The following is a 25,900-nucleotide window of genomic DNA, read 5'->3' as shown; positions in this document are numbered from 1 at the left end:
ATACCAGCACCCTGGGAAAAAAATTCAGTAACTGAGTTGGCAAGAAACTTCCCCTTCCCCTGCCAGCGTTTTCTCAAATACTTTTCTCCGTGCATTCCCACCACACTGGAGTCCCAAGCAATATACCAGGCTTGCAGATGGATATCTGGAATACTGCAGAGAGGGACTGCAAGATCGTCCTGACATGTATCTGATGCAGGTGCCAGTGTTAGCACATGATATTTGGAAGAGGCATCACATCCACATTGCTGGTTTGTGAATTTCAAGGGGAAGTTTGAAGTAAGGCCACTGAGGTAGCTGGGGACCTCTTAGAATAAACACCAGCAAAGTTATGAGTCAGCACTGGTAAACTAGTAACAGAGCTGGAGGCATTTCAATATCCATTCCGGGAATACATGTGGAAATAGATTATTTTCTCATTATCTTCAAAAATAGAAAGCAAAGCAACCTGGAAATTAATCTCAAGAAGTTTATATTTGACCCTTTCAGCTGCGAGGAGTGGAAAGAAAACTCTTCATGTGTATCAGGAGGCACTGTAAAGAACATTGAGTACTGAACACATTTAGATTATATAAAATGCCAAAAAGCTTTAGGAAAAACAACAACAAAAAAGGATGTAGTTCACAACATTTTCTTAGGATGAAGTACAGTATTTAGAAAACCAGATATTAGTTCTCTAAATTCTGAGAGATCACTTTATAGCTGTAATAAAACATGCTTCAATAGAGTGCCTGAGTAACACTAATCTGAGATAACTGCTCAGATCAAGGTTTCAGGAGAGAATTAAGATGACATCTCAAGACAACTGAATGCAAGAAGATGGCTGTTAAACCCTTTCATAAAATTATAGGTATGACTGGACACAACACTTAGATAGCAAGAATTTCTAGACATTCACATCTCAAAGGAGGGAGATGTCTCAACTTACAAAGACACTGTCCAGTTAATGCTGGCAGCACTGAGAGGAAATGAGATGGTTGGTATTTGTGAAAGCAAAGGCAGTGAAATGCTAAAGCAAATGGATGCAAGCAGAAATGATTGTGAATTGCCTTCTGTTATCAGACATTCACCCTGATGAATGCTGTGAGATAGAAGACAAGATGTTGGGGAGAGCGGGAAAGGACATGACTCTCCCTGTGATCTGGCATGAGTCTATGTGTAGGTCAGCTGAAAAAGTTATGGGAACTTAAACTACAGTGGCCACATGGGAGCTTTGGTATGAAAATTGACTTGTCTTGATCTTTACCAGGATTCTTGGCAGTAACAATATGGGTGGAGAAAAAATATGCATCACTTGACTTCGCTGAAGAATCATAAAGGCATCCTCTAGTAAAAACTGAATCAGTTTTTCCCTGCAACAGAGCTGGGCTAGTTCTTAATTCGTTACAGACAAGACAACTGGATCCTGCACACCACAAAGATCAAATCAGTTTGTTCTCCAAGGAAGTGTTACCAAATAGAGGCCCCCATGTTGACTTTTTTATCCTTCCTTTAACATGTTCTTCAGATGATGTACAGGTTGGAAATTTAATAAAAATTAAACAAAATCAGAATAAACTGAATTAGCAGAGATTTTCTCCGGTTAGGACTGAAGACAAGGGGCCAATTGCTTAAGAATAGTTAGGTTCTATGGTAATACTAATAAAAACTTTTACTTCCTTGGTACAAACAGATCTGAAGTAGACAACGTAGAGGACAAGCACTGATACATTATATACAAATGGAGACAGATATACTAGTCCTCCTCTAAATTGGATTTATTGATATATTTGCATGCTTCTCTTTTTAAGTTAAGATAACCTCAGACTTTGCAGGCAAATGTAATTCAACACAAGGCATACTATTATATTACTCCACAAAAGCATGTGCATTCCATTTATGTATAAATAGTCTGTGTTCTAATTATGCATAAATACACATGATGACTTGCCTCATGCGCCCTCTGTTGCTCTAAAAGGCTCTGGTAGTTTCCTGAAATCTCTGCCGCCAGCTTCTGCTCAGTCTGAACTAATAAATCCATCCAAGTCTCACATTTCTCCAAGAAGGTCTGTTGCTGCAGCAAGAAAGACTGCAGTTTACTGAAAGAAAGATGGATTCAGGTAAGGTCTCCTTATCTCACACACAGTGTTAAGAGTCTTGCAGAAACTTTTCCAGCAGAATTCCAAAGCAGATGGTAACACCTTTCCTCAGCTGCCTCATTCAATTTAATTAGTCAATGCTTTGAAAAGTAGCAGTCTTCCTCATTTCAAATTCTGTTAATTTGTGGCAAAACCAAACTCAGCTCAGTGGTTTTGCTCCTTATTTATACTAAAGAGAAGAAACTTTGGTCAATGCAATACCTGAAATATTTTCTATGTTCTGCAAAAGGTATACTTCTCGCTGTTTTAACCTAAGAAAACTATACAACAGTCTTTAACTATCCCCACCTGAGTCTCTCTGTAGTCTGAGATGAGATCAGAGACCAATGTCTGTTCAAGTTCTGCATCCTTTTGATTTCTTTATCATTCAGAGGAAGCCTGTAACCCAGCTCATTCAGACGGTCCAAATCTGGGGCCATGCTGCTAAACTTCAGCATCTGACTCTGCAAGAAACAACAGAAGTGATAACTAGGAAGCTCAGTAATTACACTATTATAGACTGCAAAATTATGATCTAGCACTCAGTTAAACTTGGAACGGCCTTGGTTGCCACCAAGTGGCAAGCAATCCCTATGCCAGGGAAAAATCGCGTTTCCAGTTTTCAGCCTCCCAGACCATGAGAAGACTGAATCCACATTTAAATATGTACACAGAAGTAAGCTCAAATAGTACTAAAGTGTTTTGCTAGATTGAGGATTTACCACCCAGAGCTGCAGAAGCAGGCTAGTGTTTGAAGTCATGTGTTTATATTGTCAAAAAAGTGAGCCTTTTTCTTAGCCTGAATGCTGGGCTTGAAAATTCCCATTGAACTTATTATTCAACTTTTTATTTTTAGATTTTTAGTTTGCAGTAGAGAAATATCCAATTCACTACATTAGGAAAATGTTCTGGGTTTTGTTCTTTTGGTTTGAGCTTAAATAAAGATCACATGGTGCACAGTATGAATGTTTCTTAGCTATATCAAGATAGGAATTGCCTAAATTAAAAAAAAGCCGAGAGAAAACAAGATGCAGGGAGTCTCAAAATTATATATGTGCATACCCTATACTACAAATAACCAGAAAAAAAATCAACACTTTCTGCATTTTTTAGTCACCTTGAGTTCCTCCATTCTACTCTGTATTGCTGAGAGATCAGACGAGTGACTGGGATCCTGTCCTTTCAATATTTCTTCTGCTTCTGTTATCCAAACTTCATGGACATGGAGGTTCTTGGCAAAGGTTTGATAGTCCAGCACTCCAGCCTTGAACAGAAAAGGACCCAAGGTTTAAGAATTTCAACACAAAGCATCCATATTGACATTACGTTCCTAGTTATTATAGACTTGCAAACAGTCGTGTGGGCTAGGAGCAATTGTAACTGCTGCTTTGCTCACAGACTGTAATTATCCAGGTTTTTTTTTTTTTTTAAAGATAGAGAAGAGGATTTTTAATCATAGCAAAAAGGCAGCCCTTCAATAAAGTGCAGAAATATCTCCTTTCCTTGAAACAGATAACTTTCTCTAACCTCCTTTTATGAAACTAAATCCTCTCCTTAATTTATTGCCAACAGATAAACCCACCAGTTGCTACTATTGCAATTTACAATGAAAAAAAATTCTGTTCTGTTTTGTGTCCTCACAGCACAGTGATGTTACAAGCACATTCTAGACAATGCCGGGTTTCTTGGATAAATCGTCTTGTCAGCCAAACAGAAGCTGCTTCCTTTGCTGGTTGCTCACCCATACACTTTCCTATGGAACACATCCTGCCACTCCTTTTTTACTCTTCAGTCCCTGGTGACACAAGCAATTAGCAATATCTACCGAACAGGCTGTGACACAACTGGAAGGTGTCAGTCTGGTCGCTGACACTAATATGAACTGTAAAAATCAGTTCTACACAATTATTCAGAATCTCTATTTTGCTCATAAAGAACTAGCTGGGAAGAAAGGTTTTCTTTGAGGGAGCAGTAGCTGTGGATCCAGCTGTTAGCACTACTGCTGTCTGGAGATAGCACAGTGCCCTTGGCTTTCCAGATAAGACACTTTCTGCCATGAGGTTTGCTATTGTCATCCCAGACTTTGGAACTTCTTACAACGTCTGTATGCTGGACTTAAACGTATTTTCTAGTCTCAGCTTTGACTTCCAGGGAATTCTAGAAAATGCTGATGAACATGTAACTCCACCCTCTTTTCCCAGGCAGCTTTAGCTAATCGATCTGCTTTCAGGTGCCACAGGACAATGAGATTCAAGGACTTGAAAGCACTCGTGGTATACCTGAAGTACAGCCTGTTGCTTGCGGAGACCCTGTTCAAGGGCTGACAGATTCTGGCTCAGAGAAAGATAATCAGACTGTATAGTTGCTGCTGCTGAAGCCTCCACCTGGCTTTTTAGCTCCTCTCCCAGCTCTTGAAGAACAACCAGTGACTCCTGTGCTGACTTCAAATCGGTGAGTACATCCTGTGGCAAAACATTGAATAAAGATATGAATAGTTAACCTGACACTCAGATGATGTTATCCTCCCCTGATTTAAGGGAGGAATTAAATGACTGAACTCCAACACAATATGAAAAACTTTTGTTGTGGTTTAGCCCCAGCTGGCAGCTAAACACCACACAACCATTCACTCATGCTTTGCCCCACCCATTGGTTGGATGAGGAGCAGAATCAGAAGAAAAAGGTAAAGTTTATAGTTTGGGATAAGGACAGTTTAACAGGACAGCAAAGGAATACTGACTTCAGTAAAGCCTTTAACATGGTTTCTCACAGCATTCTGACTGAGAAACTGGCTGCCACTGGCCTTGACAGGTGGACCCTCAGCTGGGTTAAAAACTGGCTGAATGGACGGGCCCAAAGGGCGGTGGTGAATGGAACCAAATCCAGCTGGAGGCCGGTCACAAGTGGTGTCCCCCAGGGCTCAGTCCTGGGTCCAGTCTTATTCAACATTTTTATCAATGACCTCGATGAAGGGATTGAATGCTCCCTCAGTAAGTCTGCAGATGACATTAAACTGGGAGGAAGTGTTGATCTGCCTGATGGTAGGGAGGATCTTCAGAGGGATCTGAACAGATTGGCCTGATGGGCTGAGACCAATGGGATGAAGTTTAACATGGCCAAGTGTAGAGTGCTGCACATGGGACATAACAACCCCATAGAGCGCTACAGGCTTGGGGGAGACTGGCTGGAGAGCTGTCAGGCAGAGAAGGACATGGGGGTGTTGATTGACTGCAGGCTGAATATGAGCCAGCAGTGTGCCCAGGCAGCCAAGAAGACCAATGGCATCTTGGTTTGTATCAAAACCAGTGTGGCCAGTAGGTCTAGGGAGGTGATTGTGCCCCTGTACCCGGCATTGGTGAGGCCACACCTTGAGTACTGTGTGCAGTTCTGGGCTCCCCACCATAAGAAGAACACTGAGGTCCTCAAGCCAGTGCAGAGAAGGGCAACCAGGCTGGTGAAGAGGCTGGAGGGCAAATCGTATGAGCAGTGGCTGAGGGAGCTGGGGATGTTTAGCCTGGAGAAGAAGAGGCTGAGGGGAAACCTTATCACCACCTACAACTACCTGAAGGGAGGTTGTAGAGAGGTGGGTGATGGTCTCTTCAGCCAGGTGACAGGAGATAGAACAAGGGGAAATGGCATGAAGCTGTGCCAGGACAGGTTTAGATTGGATATTAGAAAAAAATTTTTTACTGTAAGAGTTGTCAGGGCCTGGAACAGGCTGCCCAGGGAAGTGGTTGAGTCACCTTCCCTGGATGTGTTTAAAAAAACGGTTGATAAGGTACTTAGGGATATGGTTTAGCATAGGATGGGAATGGTTGGACTTGATGATCTTCAAAGGTCTCTTCCAACCTTGTGATTCTGTGAAAATAACAGCAACACTACTTATAAAAGAACATATTCAGCGGGTGATTCATACTGCAATTTGCTCACTACTCAGACCCTGACGCCCAGCCCAGCCCTAAGCAGTGACTTCTCTGCCAGCTCCCCCAACCTTATATACTGAGCATGACATGATATGTTATCGAATACCCCTTTGGCTTGTTTGGGCCAGCTGCCCTGGCTGTGTCCCCTGTCAGCTTCTTCTGAAAATTCAATCTTTACCAGCCAAAAACCATGAGAATTTACTGCTGTACTTCAATGCCATAGTGTCCACTCATATTGTGTATGAAAAGGAAATGATGTAAAGATTAAAAAAAGAGTAAAAATACCTGTGCACCGAGGAATGAAAGAAGTGACTGCTCAGCTACCTTTGAGCAAGACTGAGATACTGAACAGGCAGTATTTGTTGAAACAAACCTTTTGAGTCTACCGACATGCTGGTTCTCGAGCAGCAGCACCCCTCATTTCGTATTGATTCAGGTCTGACTAGACCTTCCATTTACCTCTCATTTTTTACCTGCTATGACTTATCAGGAGGGACGAAAAAATAACTTTTGTAAATGGGCTAATATAATGGCTAAAGAATGGGAGATCAAGAAACAAAGAAATTATCAGAACTGATCAGTCTAAATTTCCAGTCCAGATGGTCTATGGCAGCAGATGCTCAAAAAGCTCATTAATGTTTTAATTTTTCTCCTTGGAATTGTTTTGCTTACACAAAGACAAACAACTTTTTTTTTTTTTCAATGACACGTAATATTAACTTAAATACAAAAGAACCAAAATGTAATCACAAGACAGAAGATAAACTATCTTTCTGTCTTGAGAAACAGTCTTGAAAGGGGAAGAATCTCAAGGTTTCAAAGTGAATGCTGTCCTTCTGTTAGGAAGGATAAAGACATCCCCAGAACATACACAGTCTCTTTTCATTCCAAAAAAGTGAACAGTGTTGATTGGTGGGAATACAGTAAAAGGATTTTGTGTTTCTTTCTATTATAAGGAGCTCAACAGATTCAGTAGAGAGATTTTCTCAAGTAAGAATCCCTTTGATTATCAGGAACTTAAGAATGAATAAAATAATATAATTTATCCACTTCTCAAAAAGCAACAACTTCAGACAAGCTTCTGAGACAGCACCACAAGTAATGGAGGGATCACATGAAAAGTATGAGAAATATTAGAGGTCTGTGTAGCAGATGCAAAGCTCTCTCCCTGTGCCTGAGAGGCATGAGTAAAAAGAAACATTTACACAAGTTTCCAATACTCCAAGTACAGAGATTAGTAACAGAGAATCTGCTGTGAATTTGAGCCCACAGAACTGAGAAAAAAATGCAAATCTTAATTGAACATACATTGCAGTCTTGAATCCAAGTAGTTACTTCATCATCGGATATGTCTTTGCTGGTGGTGGTCTTCAGGAGTTCATTGGTCTGGTCTTCCCTCTGATGGACTGTGGAAGAGCACTGCTGGTAACAGTCCTTGTACCTCTGCCACAACTGAAGGAGGCCCTTACTGGCACGCAGCCGCTCTGCAATCTCCTGCAGAAGGTTGTTCCACCTGGTGAAGAGATTGGATGAATCATTGAAACCTGGGAGTCCACAAAAACTATCCCTGCCTCTCTACTGTTTCCTTTGTCTTTTAAGAAATTTGGTAATAATCAAGACGCAGACATTTGCACCTTGGATTCCAGGTCAGGATGGACCACAGATTAAAATAAACCTGGTATGACTGTGTTTTCAAAAAAACCTCCAACTTTCCACTAAACTAAGTTTGGCTTTTAGATGCTGCCTTTCTCCTTGCAATGGTTTTAGCCTGGATTAAAAGTTGGGGAAGCTATTTGCCAAGCTACTGGTGAAGGCGTAAGACCTTCTTGCCTATCATGCCATACATACAACTAGAAATTGCAACCTGAAACCTAGGAAAGTGGGTGCCTGCATAGCAAGCAACATTTTCAGACAGGATTTTCACATTTTAAGGGCAGTATTATTTTTAAGCATGGTATTTATGAATTTTGGTTGGCAGCCATGCAAAGCTACTAACAGTAATGTCCAAATGGTTTACTGGAGAAAATGTTGTTTCTTTTATTATTAGTAGTAAATGAGATGGTTCTTCCCTAACCCTTAGCAAATGAAATAACCCTGTCAACCCGCCCAAACTCCAAATAACATAAAACAACAAAACATTAAAAACAAACCCAAAACCAAACCCTGAATTAATGCAAATTTACTACTGAAAGTAAAATTCAACACACAGACATTTTCTACCTCATATTCACTTCTTTCAAAGTGTTGGTAAGTGTTTCAGTCACTGGTGGGTGACATTCTTTCAACAATTCATTGGTTACAGAACCAAATTTCTGCAAGCTACTTTCTTGCTTTTCCAATTCATCTTGTAGGCTCTAAAGGAAAGGGAAGGAAAAAAAAGATAAAAGAGGTATTAAAATTGCAAGATGTAGAAACATTTCAAAATTTTATGTATTCAGGTTATGAATGCAGACGTTGATTTAATGTATTTCATCTAAATAGTTTAATATAAAGACTGTTGTTAGGTGCACTTGATTCAGTATCAAAGTGTGGCAAAAAGTAAATTTTAACCTGAAAAATGTAAAAATCTTGTAGAAGAGATTATTCTAAACAAGTAGTCTTGCACAGAGAAATGACATGTAAAAAGTAATAGCATAAAAAAATTATTCTGAAAATAAGTTTTTGCTCTTTCTTTTATCATTTATTAGTGGTAGGGGAAAATGCTCCTTTTCTATTTTTAACCTTAAATATTTTTATGCATATTATTACAGTTCGAACAGCCCAGCAAATCTCAACCTGATTAAACCAAGCAGTCAAAATCTCAATAAGCAAAAAAAGTAATTTTCTGTACCTACTGTTCTACTGGTTCCTCCTCTCTGCCACATAAAAAATGAAAACATAGAAGAGTGTCTGTAAAATGCATTAACTGGTAGTCTTTAAATCTTGGATTGAAAAGTGCTGTTCATGCTTAGGGCATTTGGCTTTATATCTGTCTGGACTTTAAAATCACATAAAGTGTTTAAATGATAATGTAAACTTAAATTTACTAGCAAATAATAACACAAATTCTTACTTTGAGCATCTAGAAATGTTTGCATAATTATTTTTGGTTCCAAAGGCAAAAACTTCTTTTGAAACAAAAGGTTATTCCATTTGATAGAACAACAATTTAAATATTTAAGTGTTTTAATTATTTTTTTAATTAATACTAATTTATAATTTTATAAGAAAGATCTGATGGTACTTTATGCATGTTTTACAGAGGAAAAATCACTTAAGCATGTGAGTATCTCAGCTTTTGGACCATTATTTTCTTTGATCTTCAATCAACTGCAACTACAGTGTTGAGAGGGGAAATTTAAATTGTGATCTCTACACGCACCTGTAGCTCAGAAGCCTGACGAAGCAGAGTGAGAAAATTTCACCACAATTTATAAACATTTAATGGTTTTATAGCAGAGCTCAACATTAAAAGAAACAGCACAAAAAATTTCAAAAAATTAAACAATTATCACCATTTCATTTTTCTGCAAAACAAAGGCTGCAACGGCTATTTGATAGTGTTCTCTTAATATCATGTGATTTTATTGTGCCAGTATGTCTGTACTTCCATTTCTATAAACAAAAATGTTTAGTTATCTGCATCCATGCAACAAGGACAAAATTAATCCTTAAATCCTTCTTTAGTATATCAAGAGGCATGGTATTCTTTTCACCTGAAGGTTATCAACTTGGACTTTCACTGCTTCCAAAGAACCAGTAAGAAGGTAAAAACGGGACAAAGAATATCTGGCTTCTGTCAGGTAACTGTTCAGTTCTTCATAAATCACTTTGTAAATGCTCCACTGATCAAGAACACACTGCAACAATATCTTCAGTTGGCTAACCTAGGAGGAGGGAGGAAATAATAATAACAGTAAATAAGGCAAATGAAAAGCATTCAGGATATTTGGGGTGTGTTTAAATTATTTCCTTCTGTTGGATCTCAGACACTACTTTTTCTACATGCCTAATCTTAAACCTGTTGGAGAATGAAGATTTTGCGCAATTGACAGCTGGGCTTACCCTGGGTATGGCATAAAATTCTGTATGAATTTAGAAAGCTAGGACAGCAAAGAGTGAGAAGGTATCAAGTCCATTCTGCTTTGGCCCCAAGCAGGATCAAGAAATGCTTAAGACTATGAATCACATATCCTTACAGCAGGCAAATCAGCCTATCAGTGTCAGCAGAGAGAGGCTAGTGCCAACACACTGCATCCCTCCTAACAAGGTGCGCTGATGACAATTAATGCTGATCTCTTCCAGACCTGTGTGCTTGAAAAGGTATCAGATCATTTGGTATCTTACCACGAACTATCAGGAAGAATCTAAAAAGCTTTAATTACAAGAATTAAAAGCATCCTTGAAATAGCAAATATTACACCCATTTTATGTGGATTGTACACACAAACTTAGGGATGGATGGAAACAGGGACACAATTCAGAATCTCTTCCCCTACAATACAAAAGAAATCTGCTGCAGACTCCTGAGTCTCCCTCTCCGCCACGCTCTATTCGCAGAGCTATAATTTCCCCCTTGATGATTTTTTTACCATGTGATCCAAATTGGCCCAGGAATGGTTAATTTCTTGCAGTGTATTCATAACAGCTGAAGTGACTTCTTCCTTCTTGTTCTGTATCAAAGACAGACCACTCTGTTCTACATTTTCTACTTCTTTTTCCTTTGTTCTTATTGATTCTTCTAATTCCTAAAAAGAAAAAGAAGATACCCGAGTATTTTTGTTTAATTGGATAGATAATGCCTTGAGATAGAAAAAATACCATAAGCTCCTTAGTTAAAATAATAGGAAAGTCACGCTTGCATACTTTGGCTTTTTATTCTCGAGAAAATCATAATGCATCAGCATTTTTATTTAATATTTTATGTTCCTTTTAAAGCACAGTTGTTTGTCTTTAATTTAAATAGAAGCATGCCCTCTACATTACACTGCTGTGTAATCTTCTGCTCTCCTGTAAAAGTCCAAATCTCATTAAAAATAGGACTGCAGTTTGCATACATGGGAAAATTGTTGTGTGTTTAGTTTTTCTTAGAACACTGAGAGGGCTTTTTAATTAATCCAAGGCTGGCTCGAGTTTCTGGAAAAAAAGAAAAGCCACCCAAGGAAAAGGACAAAATGACTTCCTAAGGAAAGATGTCAATTTGCCATGCCCTCCCTCCTCCATGAAGTGGAGTCTTTATTCCTTTGCCAGGTCCCAGCAAAGCCCCTTGCCTGAGATCACTGAGCCTTCCCCTTTTCTAGATGACAAGTTCATTGGAGTCCAGCCAATGACAACAAGTAACAGACTGCAGGAATTTTCCTTATTGCCTCCTCAAGGTTGCAAATATTGGAAAGCATTACTGAGCTCAATAGCATTTTTCTCTACTCAATGTTCCTACACAACAACACAACAAATGGGAAGAAATTGAACAGTTGCTGTGAAAACAAGTGAAGAAAAACAGGCCAAGTACATAAGTACTGAGGCCATGACAACTTGTTAGTGGCTTGCTTTGCTGCTCCAGCCAAGTGCTGTGTTGTTGACTTAAGATGCCCCTAGATTGGTCATGGAATTGCTAAATCAAAGTTTGTCTGTTTTATCAAGTTTTGTCAACAAGTGAAGTGCAGAAGCTCTGGTATGTAGCATTCACTAGTCACAAAGCCTGTGATCTTCCTCAGACTTCAGTATCACAAGAATAAAGCTACACAATGAAAGAGAGATGACAAGAAGACTCGCTGAGCAACTCTAAGTCATATAGCATGCTCCTACAAGCATGGGAGTTTCCCAGGAAACTCCTTATATCATGGCACAGTATGGGGAGATCCAAGACAGTCCTACAATGCTCTGATTCATATGGAAGCTGTGGAGCATCTGGTGGTGCAAATACTGAGTCTGAGCAGAGGTGTGGTGGTGGGCAAAGTATGGCTTGTAGGCATTGGACCAGCACAAATTTGGGTTTACCTATCTGGAATTAAAGCAGTAAGCATGATATGGTAAAAAGTCTGTGAGGTGAGGGCAATCCTGCGATGCTCCTAGATTAATTACTAAATCTTGTGATCTCAGGTTATATTGTAATTTATAATACATATACGTGAGAACATTTTTGCTGCATTTTTTATTCTTAGTCTTTTACTGGTTCCAGGCCAAATACTTGGAGTCAAACAGCCTTCTTTTACCAGCTGACACCAAAGTAAACGCTTCCAAGTTTTAAGTTACACTTAGTAAATAGGACTTTCCAAAAAGTGGATTTTAACACTAAAAAGGCACTTAAGTTTGTACAAGGTTGCTCCAAAATTCAGAATGGAACAGGCAAAAGTTTCAAACATCTAGAACAGCAAATATTTCTGGCTCTCTGTGAAAAGTGGTTCCTCATTCAAAATTTTAAATTTATAACTAAAGACAGGTTACTATTTCTGATCTGTGATGGGAAAAATAAATCCCTTCACTTATTAATATGACACTAGCCAGCAACCAACATTAGTTAATAAATAAACTGCAGCTTTTGTACTAGTTGAACCGGATACCTGGGAGAGTTTGATACAGTTATTTCTTAAACAATTTGTTTCTCTGCTGATCAAAGTTTTGCCATTCATAACTGACTCCCCAAGTGTATTTGCTAACTTCCCTGACCAAAAGGAACCATAAAGGTGATAAATCAGATTTGGCTTTGAACTCCAGCCAAGCACAGCCTGCTAAATTACCCTTGCTTCAACCACACAGGTTTATTGTGCAGAAACCATAAAGATACCTGAATTGAAACTAAATACTGCAGCCAGTTTGAAAATCCAGGTCAATAACATTCTAATATATGTAGTCTAACCAACAATTTGACTTTTCAAAGATGGGTTTAACACACTGGTGAATATAGACTAAATTCTCCTATATATTTCATTTAAATAGATCTCCAGCTGTTATGTTTGTAAAGACTGAAAAGCGAGACTATATTTGTGCCATTCATTAAATGCATAAAATACAGACAGTAACACTTAATCCCTTTTAAGGGGCTGAGAACACCAAGATTTTGAGCATGCAGTTGTCCTGGTAGAGTTTAATTACACATTTCATCCAGTGTGAAATTTATTATTTGGTGTCTGGTAGAATAAAATACTTTTTTAGCAAAAGTTATCTGATGCCTGATACCATGTAGAGGCCTTGTTTAGAAATCCAGAAAGGTTTATTTTTCCTATGTACCTATGAATCTGAACTCATTGACAGCTGCAGAAGCAAGCTTCTAACTGCTTAAATATGTGCTATTCTGAATAAGGTTTTCAGAGTCAACTTTGATACCATATTCATTGCTGCGTAGTCCTTGTATGAATTTCACATGAAAAACTGATGTGGATCTGAATTTATGTGTTTATAGCTGAGCTTTGCCTCATCCTATCTTTGCTTATCATAATCATGATTCACCTTTCAGTTTTCTGATAGCAAAAGGCAATCCAGCACTATTGCCTTCTTTGGAATTGAATATTTGGAAAATAATTTAAATAAAAGCTTAAAACCGCCTTGGATTCTGGAAATTTTCTTCCTCCTTTCTTAATGCTTTCACTTTGGGTATGAAACCTCTCTCTCTCACTGAGGTAAAGAGGAGTTCTGTCAATGAATTCATTGATATGAAGATTTCAAGTGGCTTTATTGAGTGTTGTTTTTAACTGCTGGAAAGAGAATATTGTTATTCATAGGGGCACACTTACCTGACAGTCTTTCAAAGCATTCTGTACTGAAGCCTGGTCTCCAATTTTCTGTTGCTGTTTCAGTTTATTCTCTTGGTTTTCAAACCAAGTTTTCAGACACTGCACATTATTTTCATATTCTGCCCAGGATTCTTGCAGACTTTCCAACAGCTGGATCTGCAAAGAAGTATAAGTATATATGTTCTCACAAAATTACCTTTATTATTTGGTCAATTAAATAACTCAGTGAAGATCAATGCTGATCAATGCCTTCTCAGAATTCAGTGTTTTCAGAAATCAAAACAAGTATATGTTATTTGTGAAAGAGTTAATAATAAAAACCCCATGCCTTATCCAGAAATAATTATATTGAGATAACATATTAAAATATTATGCCATATGGGAAGAGGATAACACTTTAGCATAACATTTTTATGAAGTGGAATTCATAATCAGAACCAGACAGGATGTATCCAAGGGTGTCAATGTCATTTCAAGGCAGCTGTCTGTGACCTTTAAAAGGTCATGATGGTTGCAGGAAGTTGCTGATCTGGAAAAAGACCATAACACGAAACCTGCCAGATCCCATTTGCACCTGCATAAATGATATAACTGACCCTGTGGACAAGGGGAGAGCTGTAGATGCTGTTTACCCTGGCTTTAGCAAGACTTTTGATATGGTGTCCTATAGTACCCTTGTAGCAAAATTGTGAGGGTGTGGGCTGAATGGGAGGTTTACAAACGAATGATCTGATGGGATTCATTAGGCTTAAAGGTTAGTGGTGAACATTTCAATGTCTCTCTCGCAGTCATTTACAAGATACCTCTTCAGAGTCAGTTCTGAGGTTGGTATTATTTGCTACCTACATTAATAAACTGAACAACATGACAGACTGTACTTTCAGCAGATTCACTGGTTTGGTGACACTGATTTGGGAGAAGTAGATGATACACTGGATGAGATTGACAAACTGGAGAGTGGCCTCTGAAGGCATTGCAGGGCTGGAAGACATGACATATAAGGAGAGGCTGGCTTCATTCAGTCTGGGGAACAGAAAGCAAAGGAAACATCTCACTGTCCACTTCTTGCGGGGAGCTATGGGGAAGATGGAGGCGGACTATTTTTGGAGATGCATGGTAAAAGGAGAAGATATGAGAGTCACAAGTTGCAACAAAGGAAATTCTGATTTGGAACAGGGCAAAAACTTGTCCTGCACAAGAGTACTTAAGCATAGGAATGGGCTGCCAGAGAGGTTGTGGAATTTGTCCTTGGAGATTTTCAAAACTCTGCTAAGCAAGACCCTGTGCAATCTGATATAACTGCAAAGTTAGCTCTGAGGAGAAGGTTGGACTAGATGACCTGCAAGAAGCTTCCAATCATTATTATCTATAATAATGGTCGGAATGTTATATGTATAATATTTGATATATATGTCATTATATGTATTACATATAATAATGATTAAAATTCTATATATTTTGCAAGTTCACTGCAGAGCAGCTTGGGTTTTTTTCTTTACCTTTTCTGTTATCAGGCCTTGTAGAATTTGCCAACGTCTGTTCATTGCTCCGAGCTGTTCTGCAAAATCAGTTTTGTCACTACGTTTACTTTCAACATCCTGGGTACTAATTTGTAGCACTGATTGGTTCACAAAGTCTACTGTTAATTGTTTGCAATTTAAATCTATCTTGAAACCCTGGTATAAAAGAAAGAAATAAAAAAACAAAACATAAGTTCTGAAATTTCTTACCTTCCTGCAAAACAGGAAAAATGTTCACAAATTAAAACTTTGCCACAGTACAGCTAAAAGAATTGTGGAGAAATTAAAAACATTGTTACATTTTCCTAGATGTTGATAAATGAAGCAGCAATACACTGCTTTTGGCATAAAGAATCTGCCTTCTTTCTAACCTCCTTCCCCCCCCCTAAAAATACAGGTAACGTTCTTGATCCTAGTCCCAAGGATCAGATTTCTTAAAAAAGTGTATATTTTATCACTTTTTTTAGTCTCAAAATTTTTAATAATAATTTTTTTTATTAAAGTTAAGATGGAAAATATCAATCACTGCATATTGCTTTGGAATTACTTGGAAATTAAGGTTAGCATATTAAAAAGTATATTCCTGCCATAACAAAACAGCAGAGTGAAAGTAATTTTGCCTTCTTTTCCACAGTATCAAATATTGCCCAGTTCCAAGTTCTGTACAGATCTAATCACTCCACAATGTAAGGCTTACCCCCCCAGTCACTTATAATTTACATATGTATACATATTTAATGGGGATAATTCAAAAGTGAAACCAATAACATTTCCATTCAGTACCTTGTACTTCTGGACATATTCCTGAATTGCTTTGTGTCCTACTACATTTTTTATATTCTCTTCATCAAGCTGAATGACATTTTCCATCAGGGAAATCCAGCTCATAACTTCAGTGATAGCGTGGCGAGAAGGAATTTTGTCCATCTGGAGCTGTAGAGATAATAGACATAAAATGCATGTTGTCAAGAAAATTCCTTGCTTTGCATTACCACAGTACATTTCCTTTACCTTGTTTTACTATCTTGTTTTACATCCCTAACATTTCACTGAATTTTATATAAAAAGGTAAAAGAGAATGGTTTTAATAGATGTAATGTATAACTGCATACATTCTAATAAGAAAATACAATATTAAAGCTGTCTTATTTCCATTCTTCGTTTTACAAAGAAAGTGGACAAACTCAAAGACTCCACTTCTGCTTTCCAAAAGATTCTGCATTCTTATTCCGTAATTTTGTATTGGTCTTATGAAGACGATCAATTTTAAGGTACTCTTTTCCTGTCCTTGTAAATGGCTTATGGATAGACCCATGGAAAATAATTTCATACAACTCTTCTTGCAGTGATTTCTAAGTGGCTGCTTTTGAATAGTACTTGTTTTACTTAAAAGACATTTGATACAATAGTGCTTGCTTGCATTTAGTTACTCAGAAATGTATTCCATGACATTTTTTTGACACTCACCTAAAATATACACAAAGCATTATAGCATTAAAAAGCAAAACTATACAACCAAAATCATCCTGCTCCTACATACTCTAGCAGAAACCTTGCACAATATTTTTAGGTTTATTTTATCTTGTGCAGACTTGAACCCAGTCTATTCAATTTGAACAAAACTACCACCCAAATCTGACATGGCATCTGTTCTTTCTTTAAAATGTATCAAATGGAACTATGAAAGTTTGACATTAACACCGGTAGGTGTTAAACAGTATGGGTAGAGAGGATTTGGACATGAGTGTATGCTTTCCCACATTAAAACAGGAGGACCGTTGTTCCTATATTGCCTCACATGGATAAATTGGGAAAGGAGCAGCTATCTCTTGAAGACAGCACCAAATTTCCAGAATATCAAAGGCTGTCACTGGCCTTACCTGGTGCAGTTTCTCTTGTACTGCTGGGATTTGTGTGAGCAGCTCTGTCCACTGACTGTCAATGTGGGACAATCCCGCACGTAAGGTTGCTGTATCCACCTTCTTCAACCTGAGGAGTTGATTCCCAGTACTCAGGACAGAAGATTTCTGTGATGATTTAGCATCTACTTCTTTTGAAAACTCCTGCAAGCAGAATAGTTTTTGTGTAAATAATGAACTACTTGTTTACTGTACTTACAGCTTTACCTCAGAAAGCTAAGAATATCCTCCCTTCCCTTTAAAACCATATATTTTCTATTACTGTTTACAAGCTATACTTCAGACTGAGTGAGAACAAAATCGTTTTCAGTCTTAAAAAGATAGTCTGCTATCAGAACCATCAAGCTTTAGAATCATTGCTATAGCAAAGGAGTTCTGAATGTGGAAAACCACCAGCTATTTAAAGGACAGCTCACTTACAGAAAGAGTTTTTTTAAACTTTTTAAAATACTCATTACTTCAACAATGAGAAAAATTATAACCATATGATTGCTCGACTGTTTATGTGTAATTGCAGAGAAAACGTTGTCCTACCAAATGAATGACTTACCAAAAAGGAGTTCAGGTGGTCTCGGACCGTTTCCAGCTCTTGAGGAACTGTCAAAGACTGCTGGCTCCAAAACTCAAGTCGCTCCTTTGCAGATTGTAACCAATGTGTCAGTTCACATGATTCACTTTGATATCTGTAAAGATGTTTAAAAGTAAAACAGTCATCGCCACTTCTTGACTTCAACTGAGCAATCTCTCCTCCATGTGTTAAAAGGAATATACTGTATGACAGATTTAAAATAAAACCATTTTCTTTCCTTTATTAGACTTCAGAAAAACTTGATTTTATTTTAAAGACAGGCATGGTGTCAGGAAGTTCTTATTTTAACCATCACACCCACAATTCCTAACAGAACCTTCTTTTTGCCTCTTGGGAAGAGCTAAGTTTAATGAAGTACTAGTAACTAGGTTACCAATCTGTTTGGGCAAGCTGTAACAGCACCTCATCCCCCACACACAAACACATTTTTTCTTTCCACTAGAAGACTCAATTTTCCAAAGGCTTTACCACAAGGTATCTCAGAGCAGAAATATAATGATTTTTTCAATAAACTATCTCTTTATCATGTCATATGCCAAGCAATTAATGAGATGTCAGAATGAATAGATCTCCACATAACCTTTGTACATACAATCCTTTCACGTACCTCTCTTGAATGGCAAGTAAGCCAGCAAGCAAGGGATATTATGATTATTAGACAAATCTTGTATGTCAGAGTATTAATTTCAAAAGTAGAATGTGAACAATGCTAAAGACAGCTAAAATCTCTTTTCCATAAATGCAATGACACGCACCCGCAAGTAACCAGCAGTGGCAATGCCTCTACCAGAACATGCTTAAGCTACTAGTGCTACCTAGTAAAGCACACACCTGTATGGGTCCTCCTCAACCTGTATGGGCATCGGGCTTCTAACTTAGTCATCTAAAGAAGATATCTGCTGATTTTCTCTCACCAACTGCTATCTGGTACAAGTGTTATTGCAAATGAAAGAGTATAATAGCACTTTTATGGAACAGAAGTAGCATATTGTAGTCAAATTGCCACATATATCTCAAAGTACTTTCTTTCAAATGTCGAATGTAACAGTTCTGAACTATTTGACCTGAACAGTGCAGGTTAAGGAGTTACATTGTCCACTACATCACCATTACCTTGTCCAGTGCTTCAGGATTGTCTCCAGCCTGTGAAGCTCTTTGGTAACCTTGCTGGTGTTACTTAACCAACGTTCTCCTAGTTGGTTCAGTTGACTTTCCAGTTCTGAGCAGCTAACAGAAAAAAGGAGCCTTTTCCCATCATCTAGAACTTGGTATAATCTAGGCTGGTATTCAGTCAGGTTAGATCTCAGATGCTGGAATGACAGAGGAGAAGATTATATAGCTATGCAGGTCTCTGATACCATGCTTTCTCAACATTTTGTTTTCTCTTATTGCATTTTGTAGCATATCAGATGTTACCATGGAACAATCACATTTTTCCCTCTGCTCCAGCTCTAGAAGTCTCCAAGAACCACCATGCAGGTAACCTGCTTAGAATCCAATCATGTTGTTACAAAACTCCTCAATTCAATATTTCTATTGACATCCCATGAACAACTCCTTCTTGGTGTAGATATTTTATACTTGAAAAGAAATTTTTCAGTAAAATCTTCACGGGGCAACACCATTTCTGAGAGAAATTGATTAAAATAGCAGAACTTAATCAACCATCTGCTGAAAACTACTGGAATGAAAGTTGAAAGTGTCCGATATCAAGTTATGAACAGTGGCCACACTTCAGCTCTTTCAACGCCTACCTTCAGTCATCAATCTCTTCTTTTACTGATCTACTACTGATCTAGAAAAGAGCTAATTACCCCTCCATCCAAGTCCCTGAACACATAGGACAATTGTTATGGCAAAAGAAAGCACACAAGCTACTGAAAAAGGACAAACTGTTAATACTTTTACCATGAATCCAACTGGGAGCAGAGACAGATTTAATATAAATGGCGATTCTTGGGTGGGTAAAGAATTTCCATATGTGGGCAAATTCACCTGCTGAATTTCACTATCAATATACAAACAGTACAGATTTTTAAAACATCTGTATATTTGACTAAGCTTGAGCATAAAAATGCCTGCATTTCCATCTTTCAGTTATGCTGAAATTAATCTAAAGAGTACAAAACTACCAATGTACTGGTGGCTACATAAACTTTCTATAACTCATTTTCTTTCTCACATAAATAAAGCTCTAATAGATTGGAGTGTCTGTGTGTCTACTAACATATAAAATACATATACACAAATAAATGTGTAACTCGGAGAGAGTAGCATAAAAATTTCCAGTATAGCCAGAAATTAATTAGGAAGGATTTTTAACCTAAATGTGATCACCAGGAGATATAGAAAAAAAAAAAAAGGTATTAAAATTATTCCATAGCAGCATTCAAGAACCTGGATTTGAATAACCTAAGTTATGTAACTGGCAAGAGAAACAAAAGAGGAAAACTAATTTAGGATTGGGGTAAACACAAATAATGCCTAGCATTAAACAAAACCAAAATAACCCCCACACACAAAAGATTGCCTAAATTCTCCTCATAACATTGCAAAAGCAGAAAGCTGTCTAGTAAAAGAAAAACACACATAAGAAAGCTAGAGTAGGTAAGTTGTCAATTTGCAAGAGGATATTGGCAGACATTTTTCTGTGAAACAAACCAAGAAAATGGCAACAACAACAAAAAACTCCATCCAAAATATCTGCTGTATAATGAGACAAAGACAAAACACTAGACCAGAATTCTCATTTTGAGAACAGATTGAAAAAAACCAGGATGTGGTAAAAAACCTATATTTAAACAACTAGTTCTTTTTGCATTTGAGAAGAAGAAAGGCAACTTGGGGAACTGCAAGGTGTTCAATCTCACCTTGTTCTTTGGAAAGATCATGGAACACATCTCTTTGTAACCAATTTTCAAGGACAAAAAGGATCAAAAGTTAATCAGGAATATTCAGCTCAGATTCACTAACTTGGAGCTTTTTATGACGAACTCACTGTCTTTGTGGGTGATATTTTGACAGTCTCCCATAGGACCCTCCTCTGGAAGCAGACAGAATGTGGCCTGAATAAATGGACTGTTACATGGGTTGAAATTGAGCTGCATTACCAGCCTCAAACACTATTGATCAAAGTTTTGGTGTCTGGCTGGCAGACTGTAATGAGCAGAGTCCTCTAGGGACTAACATCTTTGACATCTTCATTAAAGGCATGGATGATGATAGAGAACACTCCATCAAAAATTTGTGGATGACACTAACATAGTGAGAGTGCTTGGCATTTAGTTCAGAAACACTGATAAACTTGGGGTTGGAGGCAGCAGAAACCTTAGGATGCTCAATAAGACATGCAAATTCTCACCCTTGGGCAGAATAATCTTGTTTTTCAGCGCGGGCTAGGAAGGGAATGGTTAGCACATTTAATCTGTCATCTTCCATAACAAAGACACCATGAACAAAGCAAGCCACAACACTGGCCTGCAAACAGTAAACTTAAGTTATTTTATTATCCTCATCTACATACTGCTGTAGGCCAGTAGCATCTGATTTCGCTCTGCCCCCACCTGTCACTGAGTTCAAGAATGAGGATGCAGTCAATGCCTGGTATAGAGCCATTAAGATGTTTAGGGACCTAGAACATGTGTCCCTTAAAAAGAGGATGAGGGAGGTGTGCTTGGTTTAGACTGACATATAGGAGGCTAAGGACCAGTATAACAAAGGTCTATAATTATTTGGAGAAGAATGAAAAAGATGATAGAGGTAAGTGCTCCTCAAGTTGTGCCACACAATATTAAAAAGAAAGAAGTGACAACATAAAGTCAAAGATTTAGATTATTATATAAACCTTGTCAGTAGGAAGTTGTGCAGCACTGCAATTGGTCCCTAGCTTGGCTATGCAATCTCCATCTTTTGAGGTTTCCAACACTGTGGCTCATCCAGCCCATGGCAACAGTTCTGTTTCAAGGGGGAGGCTGGAGTAGATGACCTTCAGAGGTCTCTTTCATCCAACTTTTCAGTAAAAAATGTCTAAAAGGCACCAACCTGAAAAAGTGTAATCCGGTCTGTAAGCCTGTCCTCTGTCTCTTCCACCAAACCAACAGTTGGGATGCTACCTTCAACAGACTCCAACTGTCTGGTAAGTTCCTGGTAATCTTCATCCAGATGCATCCAGGTCTGCAAGCACAAAGTATCCATGTATATGGGGAACACTGATCTGCGTATCAAGAATTTTTATTACTTGCTTTCTCAATCTGAAATCCTATGGCTGCATGGTTGTGAATATACAGAAATTAAAGTGTCTGGTGAACCTATAATAAGACACCATCTCTGTGTCAAGCTCGGCTTTTAGTTAGAACACATAGGTAAAGCTGTCATGTTCTCCTTGTCAGCTAAAGCTCAGCAGCTCTTTTAAATGTAGAGGAACAAAACTTGTGTCACCTGAAGGTCAGAACAGTTAAATAGCAAAGATCACACATAGTCTATCAGCGTCACGTGTATGACAAAATGAACTGATGGCCATCAGTCTAAACACAGGAAATCAACATTACAGAATATCCTGGTGGTTGATCACAACAGTGTTACAGAAAACACTACAGAAATTCTCACCTCTAAAATATATTCCAGCTCCACACCTCTTTTATGAGCCAGCTTTAATACAGCTGACGCTTGTGTCATTAGCTCTGAATGTGACTGAGTTTCCTTCACGAGGGCAAAGCTACTCATCTTTCTAAAGAGCGTTTCTGTCAGGATCATGTGAGACTCCAACCCCTGAAAATATTCCTGAGAAATTTGGGTGTGAGATAGAGGGCAAAGAGAGAATAGAAAAGAGAAAGTGCAATTGTTACTTAGGTCATTATCACCTAAACACCATTTTAAGCAGTAGTAGTACAACCATATATCTGTAGACATAGAATTAGTTAAACTCTTCCTTTGACCAACATTTCACAAAATCCAACACAATATAAAAAGGACAATAGCCTTTTTAAAGAAAGAGGTTACCCTTTCCACATAAATTCTATCCCCACTCTCATCCCATAAACAAAAGTAGCTTAAATCAGATGTATGCCACCAAAAAAATCTCCTTAATAAAAAGTGTGGAAAAGACTTGTTATATTTTGTGGGTACTATGTTAGCAAATGTAAATTTCTGTTAGAAGACAATGGAGTGGTCGATGAAATAACTATGTAGCATGATAGGACAAAAGTAGGAACTTGTTATTAGAATAAGAATGAAAATGTGATCTTCCTGGGTTCACCTTCAACAGAGCATCTGAAAGTTATTCCATCAGAACAGCTTATTGATTCCAATTTAAAATACAGTAATTTTTAATATATCTTGATTTAATACTGGACACTCATTTGGAAATGCTCCTGAAGCTATAGGACAGAAAGTTAGCAATTTGCTGTGTACAAGCTTACAGTCATGATTACTCCTGAAATATGTCACAGTTTATTACCTTATGTTTGTCTAGTAGTGATCGAACCTCTTCCTTAGATGCAACAATCATTTTCTGATCACCAGCCATCTTTTCTTGGCCTGTTTCTAACAGGTCAGCCAGGTCCTGCAAAGCCCGTTCATATTGCCTCTTAAGAGCCAGATTTTGATTCAGGTCACTCCGTCTCGATCCAATGATCATCATCAGCTCATCATACATATCCTTTGGAGCAAAGAGCAGCAATGGTGATTCTTATTTCGTACCTTACATATCTTCCTAGAAGCAAATATATTGTCTCTCTATTCCCAGTTCAAAAAGATGTACTGACTTAATTGAAAAATTAACACCTGTCCATTTAAAGACGGAAAAAATTATCAAGTGCCTGCATTCAGGAACAAAGGTAGCAGAATTCCAAAGGCTTGCTTTAAGTAGCAAATGGTGATTGGGCTTATGTCACTGAAACCAGACTACTGTATGACTACTGCAACACTGCAGATGCTGTTTACATTGTACTTCTTACAGCACAGAGGGTTGGATGGACTTCATCATGGGTACAGACTATGGGCTTCTCAAAGTCAGATTTGTCTCCCTCTCCTGCCTCAGCAGCTTACTAGCAGCAAGCACAATACATACAACATATTAAAAATCAAATCAGGACTAAAATATTTGATATGGAAAAGTGTAGATGAGGTTCTGTGTGTATTCCACAGGGCACCCACATTGCCAAAATAAAAAGTGATCCCAAAGTAGGAATCTCATTCGTACCCATGTGCTATTACTCCTCTTGTATACCTCAATCACAAAGCTGACTGCAACTTACAGATGTTTTTCTTCACCCGAACAGGATTAGTTTTGGTTTTGAGAATTGTATTCTCAGAACATTTGCCTGATTGTGAGGATACGCCTGTACTTCTGACCAAGAAAAAACACCCAGAAACTAATAAACCAAAATATCCCTACTACCACACAGTGCTACGGCAAAGTACCCACCCTCAGTACTCACCCGCAACTGGTTCTTCTAGATTTAGAGACACAACTGTGAGAAGCACAACTATCAGAAAATAAAAGGGAAGGCTTTTCTAAAACCTGAAATCAAGGGGAGGAGAATATTTACACATAATCTTACAGGAAAAAGGGAAAAGGCAGGAGGCACTAAAACCAAAAGGATAAAGAACTAGGTAAAAGACACAAAAATTGTGCAAGTTCTTTGTCAATCACTTTTAATTAAGATTACTGTTTTGTTGACTTAATAAGTTTATGGTTCCATTTCAGCTGTCCTTTTCTTTCAATTTATTGTTATGTCATTATAAAGGGTACTCCGCTCTTCCCCCCCTCTACTCCACTCTTGTGAGACCCCCCACCTGGAGTATTGCCTCCAGCTCTGGGGTTCCCAGTACAAGAAAGACACACAGCTTTTGAGAGGAGGGCCATGAAGAGGGCTGGAGCACCTCTCCTGTTGAAGACAGGCTCAGAGAGTTGGGTTTGCTGAGCCTGGAGAAGGGAAGGCTCTGGAGAGGCCTTATTGCAGCCCTCAACTACCTAAAAAGGACCTTCAAGAAAGAGTGGTTACAAGGCCATGTAGTGGTAGGACAATGGGTAATGGTTTTAAGCTGGAGGATAGATTTAGGTTTGATATTAGGAAGAAATTCTTCCCTGTGAGGGTGGTGAGGCCCTGGCACAGGCTGCCCAGAGCATCTGTGGCTGCTGCTCCCTGGCAGTGTTCAAGGCCAGGTTAGATGGAGCTTTGCAAAACCTGGTCTCATGAAGGTGTCTCTGCCAATGGCAGAGGGGGTTGGAACTAGATGATCCTTGAGGTCCCTTCCAACTGAAACCATTTTATGACTGATTGATAAAATTCAGGTATTAACCTTCTCCTTGATCTTTCCTGAAGTATTCTGCTGCCTCAGCACCAAACTGCTCACAAAGGACTTTCAGCAGCCTTAGGATAGTTCTGGATCAATTGCCCACATGCATCTACTTCAGAGAGCCTCAACATAAAAGTCCTACTACTGAGGTGTGTTCAATACCAAGTGTAACTGAAAGTGTACAGGAACATGAAAGGCTTTCAAATAAATGCAGAACATTTCAATTTCAGGTCATACAGCTATCTATCCCCTTCCACTCCCCTCCTTTTTTAAAAATGACAGATGTGAGAGAGAACTAAACTCCAAATTATGAGACATTGGTGAGAGCAGAGCTCTACCTTCAGTGGATATTTATGTTACATGCTTAATTTTATCTGTTTGATCAGGGACTCAATAAGAAAGAGATGAAAGAAAACGGGTTTGTGTTTTTATGATTAATGCTACTAATAATAGAGATCGTAGAAAAAATGAAAGTACAAAAAGTAGAAAAATTAGGTGAATTGGGGAGAAAATCTTTTATACACACTAAAGTGCTTGTAAATATGCTTTCCTAAACTATCTGATGAACAAGAAAAGGAGCATACTGATATCTTTGATATCACCAGACAGGTCTAGGATGGAACTTTAAGAACTATACCTGGATCTTTGACAGTTCTTGCACAGAAGGTTGCTCAATTTGTAGCTTGTCTACACGCTTCTTTAATTCATTAATTCCATTATCTAGTTCCTTTAAATCTTCTTCTGCCTGCAGTATAACCTGTATTTGAAAATTACATCATTTAGTTTGAAGGTTAAATATCAGTACTGTAGCTGCCATACAGGGA

General features: G+C 38.3%; 1 protein-coding gene across 5 annotated transcripts in view; it reads right to left on the bottom strand.

Annotated features, from left to right (window-relative positions):
* Positions 1-25,900, bottom strand: part of SYNE1 (spectrin repeat containing nuclear envelope protein 1) — a gene marked incomplete at its 5' end in the record, with an annotated part of 299,290 nt that overhangs the window by 47,635 nt on the left and 225,755 nt on the right. For all 5 annotated transcript variants that reach the window (XM_084262132.1, XM_084262133.1, XM_084262136.1 and 2 more), the window contains 18 exons: positions 1,931-2,078; positions 2,427-2,581; positions 3,235-3,381; positions 4,397-4,579; positions 7,349-7,553; positions 8,261-8,394; positions 9,736-9,906; positions 10,612-10,767; positions 13,750-13,905; positions 15,249-15,425; positions 16,053-16,202; positions 17,150-17,332; positions 17,739-17,871; positions 18,891-19,087; positions 21,819-21,950; positions 22,383-22,556; positions 23,233-23,433; positions 25,714-25,833. In XM_084262132.1, coding sequence (XP_084118258.1) covers positions 1,931-2,078; positions 2,427-2,581; positions 3,235-3,381; positions 4,397-4,579; positions 7,349-7,553; positions 8,261-8,394; positions 9,736-9,906; positions 10,612-10,767; positions 13,750-13,905; positions 15,249-15,425; positions 16,053-16,202; positions 17,150-17,332; positions 17,739-17,871; positions 18,891-19,087; positions 21,819-21,950; positions 22,383-22,556; positions 23,233-23,433; positions 25,714-25,833 — 2,922 coding nt within the window. The remainder of the gene's footprint in view (positions 1-1,930; positions 2,079-2,426; positions 2,582-3,234; positions 3,382-4,396; positions 4,580-7,348; positions 7,554-8,260; positions 8,395-9,735; positions 9,907-10,611; positions 10,768-13,749; positions 13,906-15,248; positions 15,426-16,052; positions 16,203-17,149; positions 17,333-17,738; positions 17,872-18,890; positions 19,088-21,818; positions 21,951-22,382; positions 22,557-23,232; positions 23,434-25,713; positions 25,834-25,900) is intronic.

The sequence above is a fragment of the Gallinula chloropus genome (assembly GCF_964237585.1).
Source record: "Gallinula chloropus genome assembly, chromosome: 3".
NCBI lineage: Eukaryota > Metazoa > Chordata > Aves > Gruiformes > Rallidae > Gallinula > Gallinula chloropus.
Note: the sequence above shows the minus strand (reverse complement) of the source record. Positions and strands in the feature narration are given on the sequence as shown.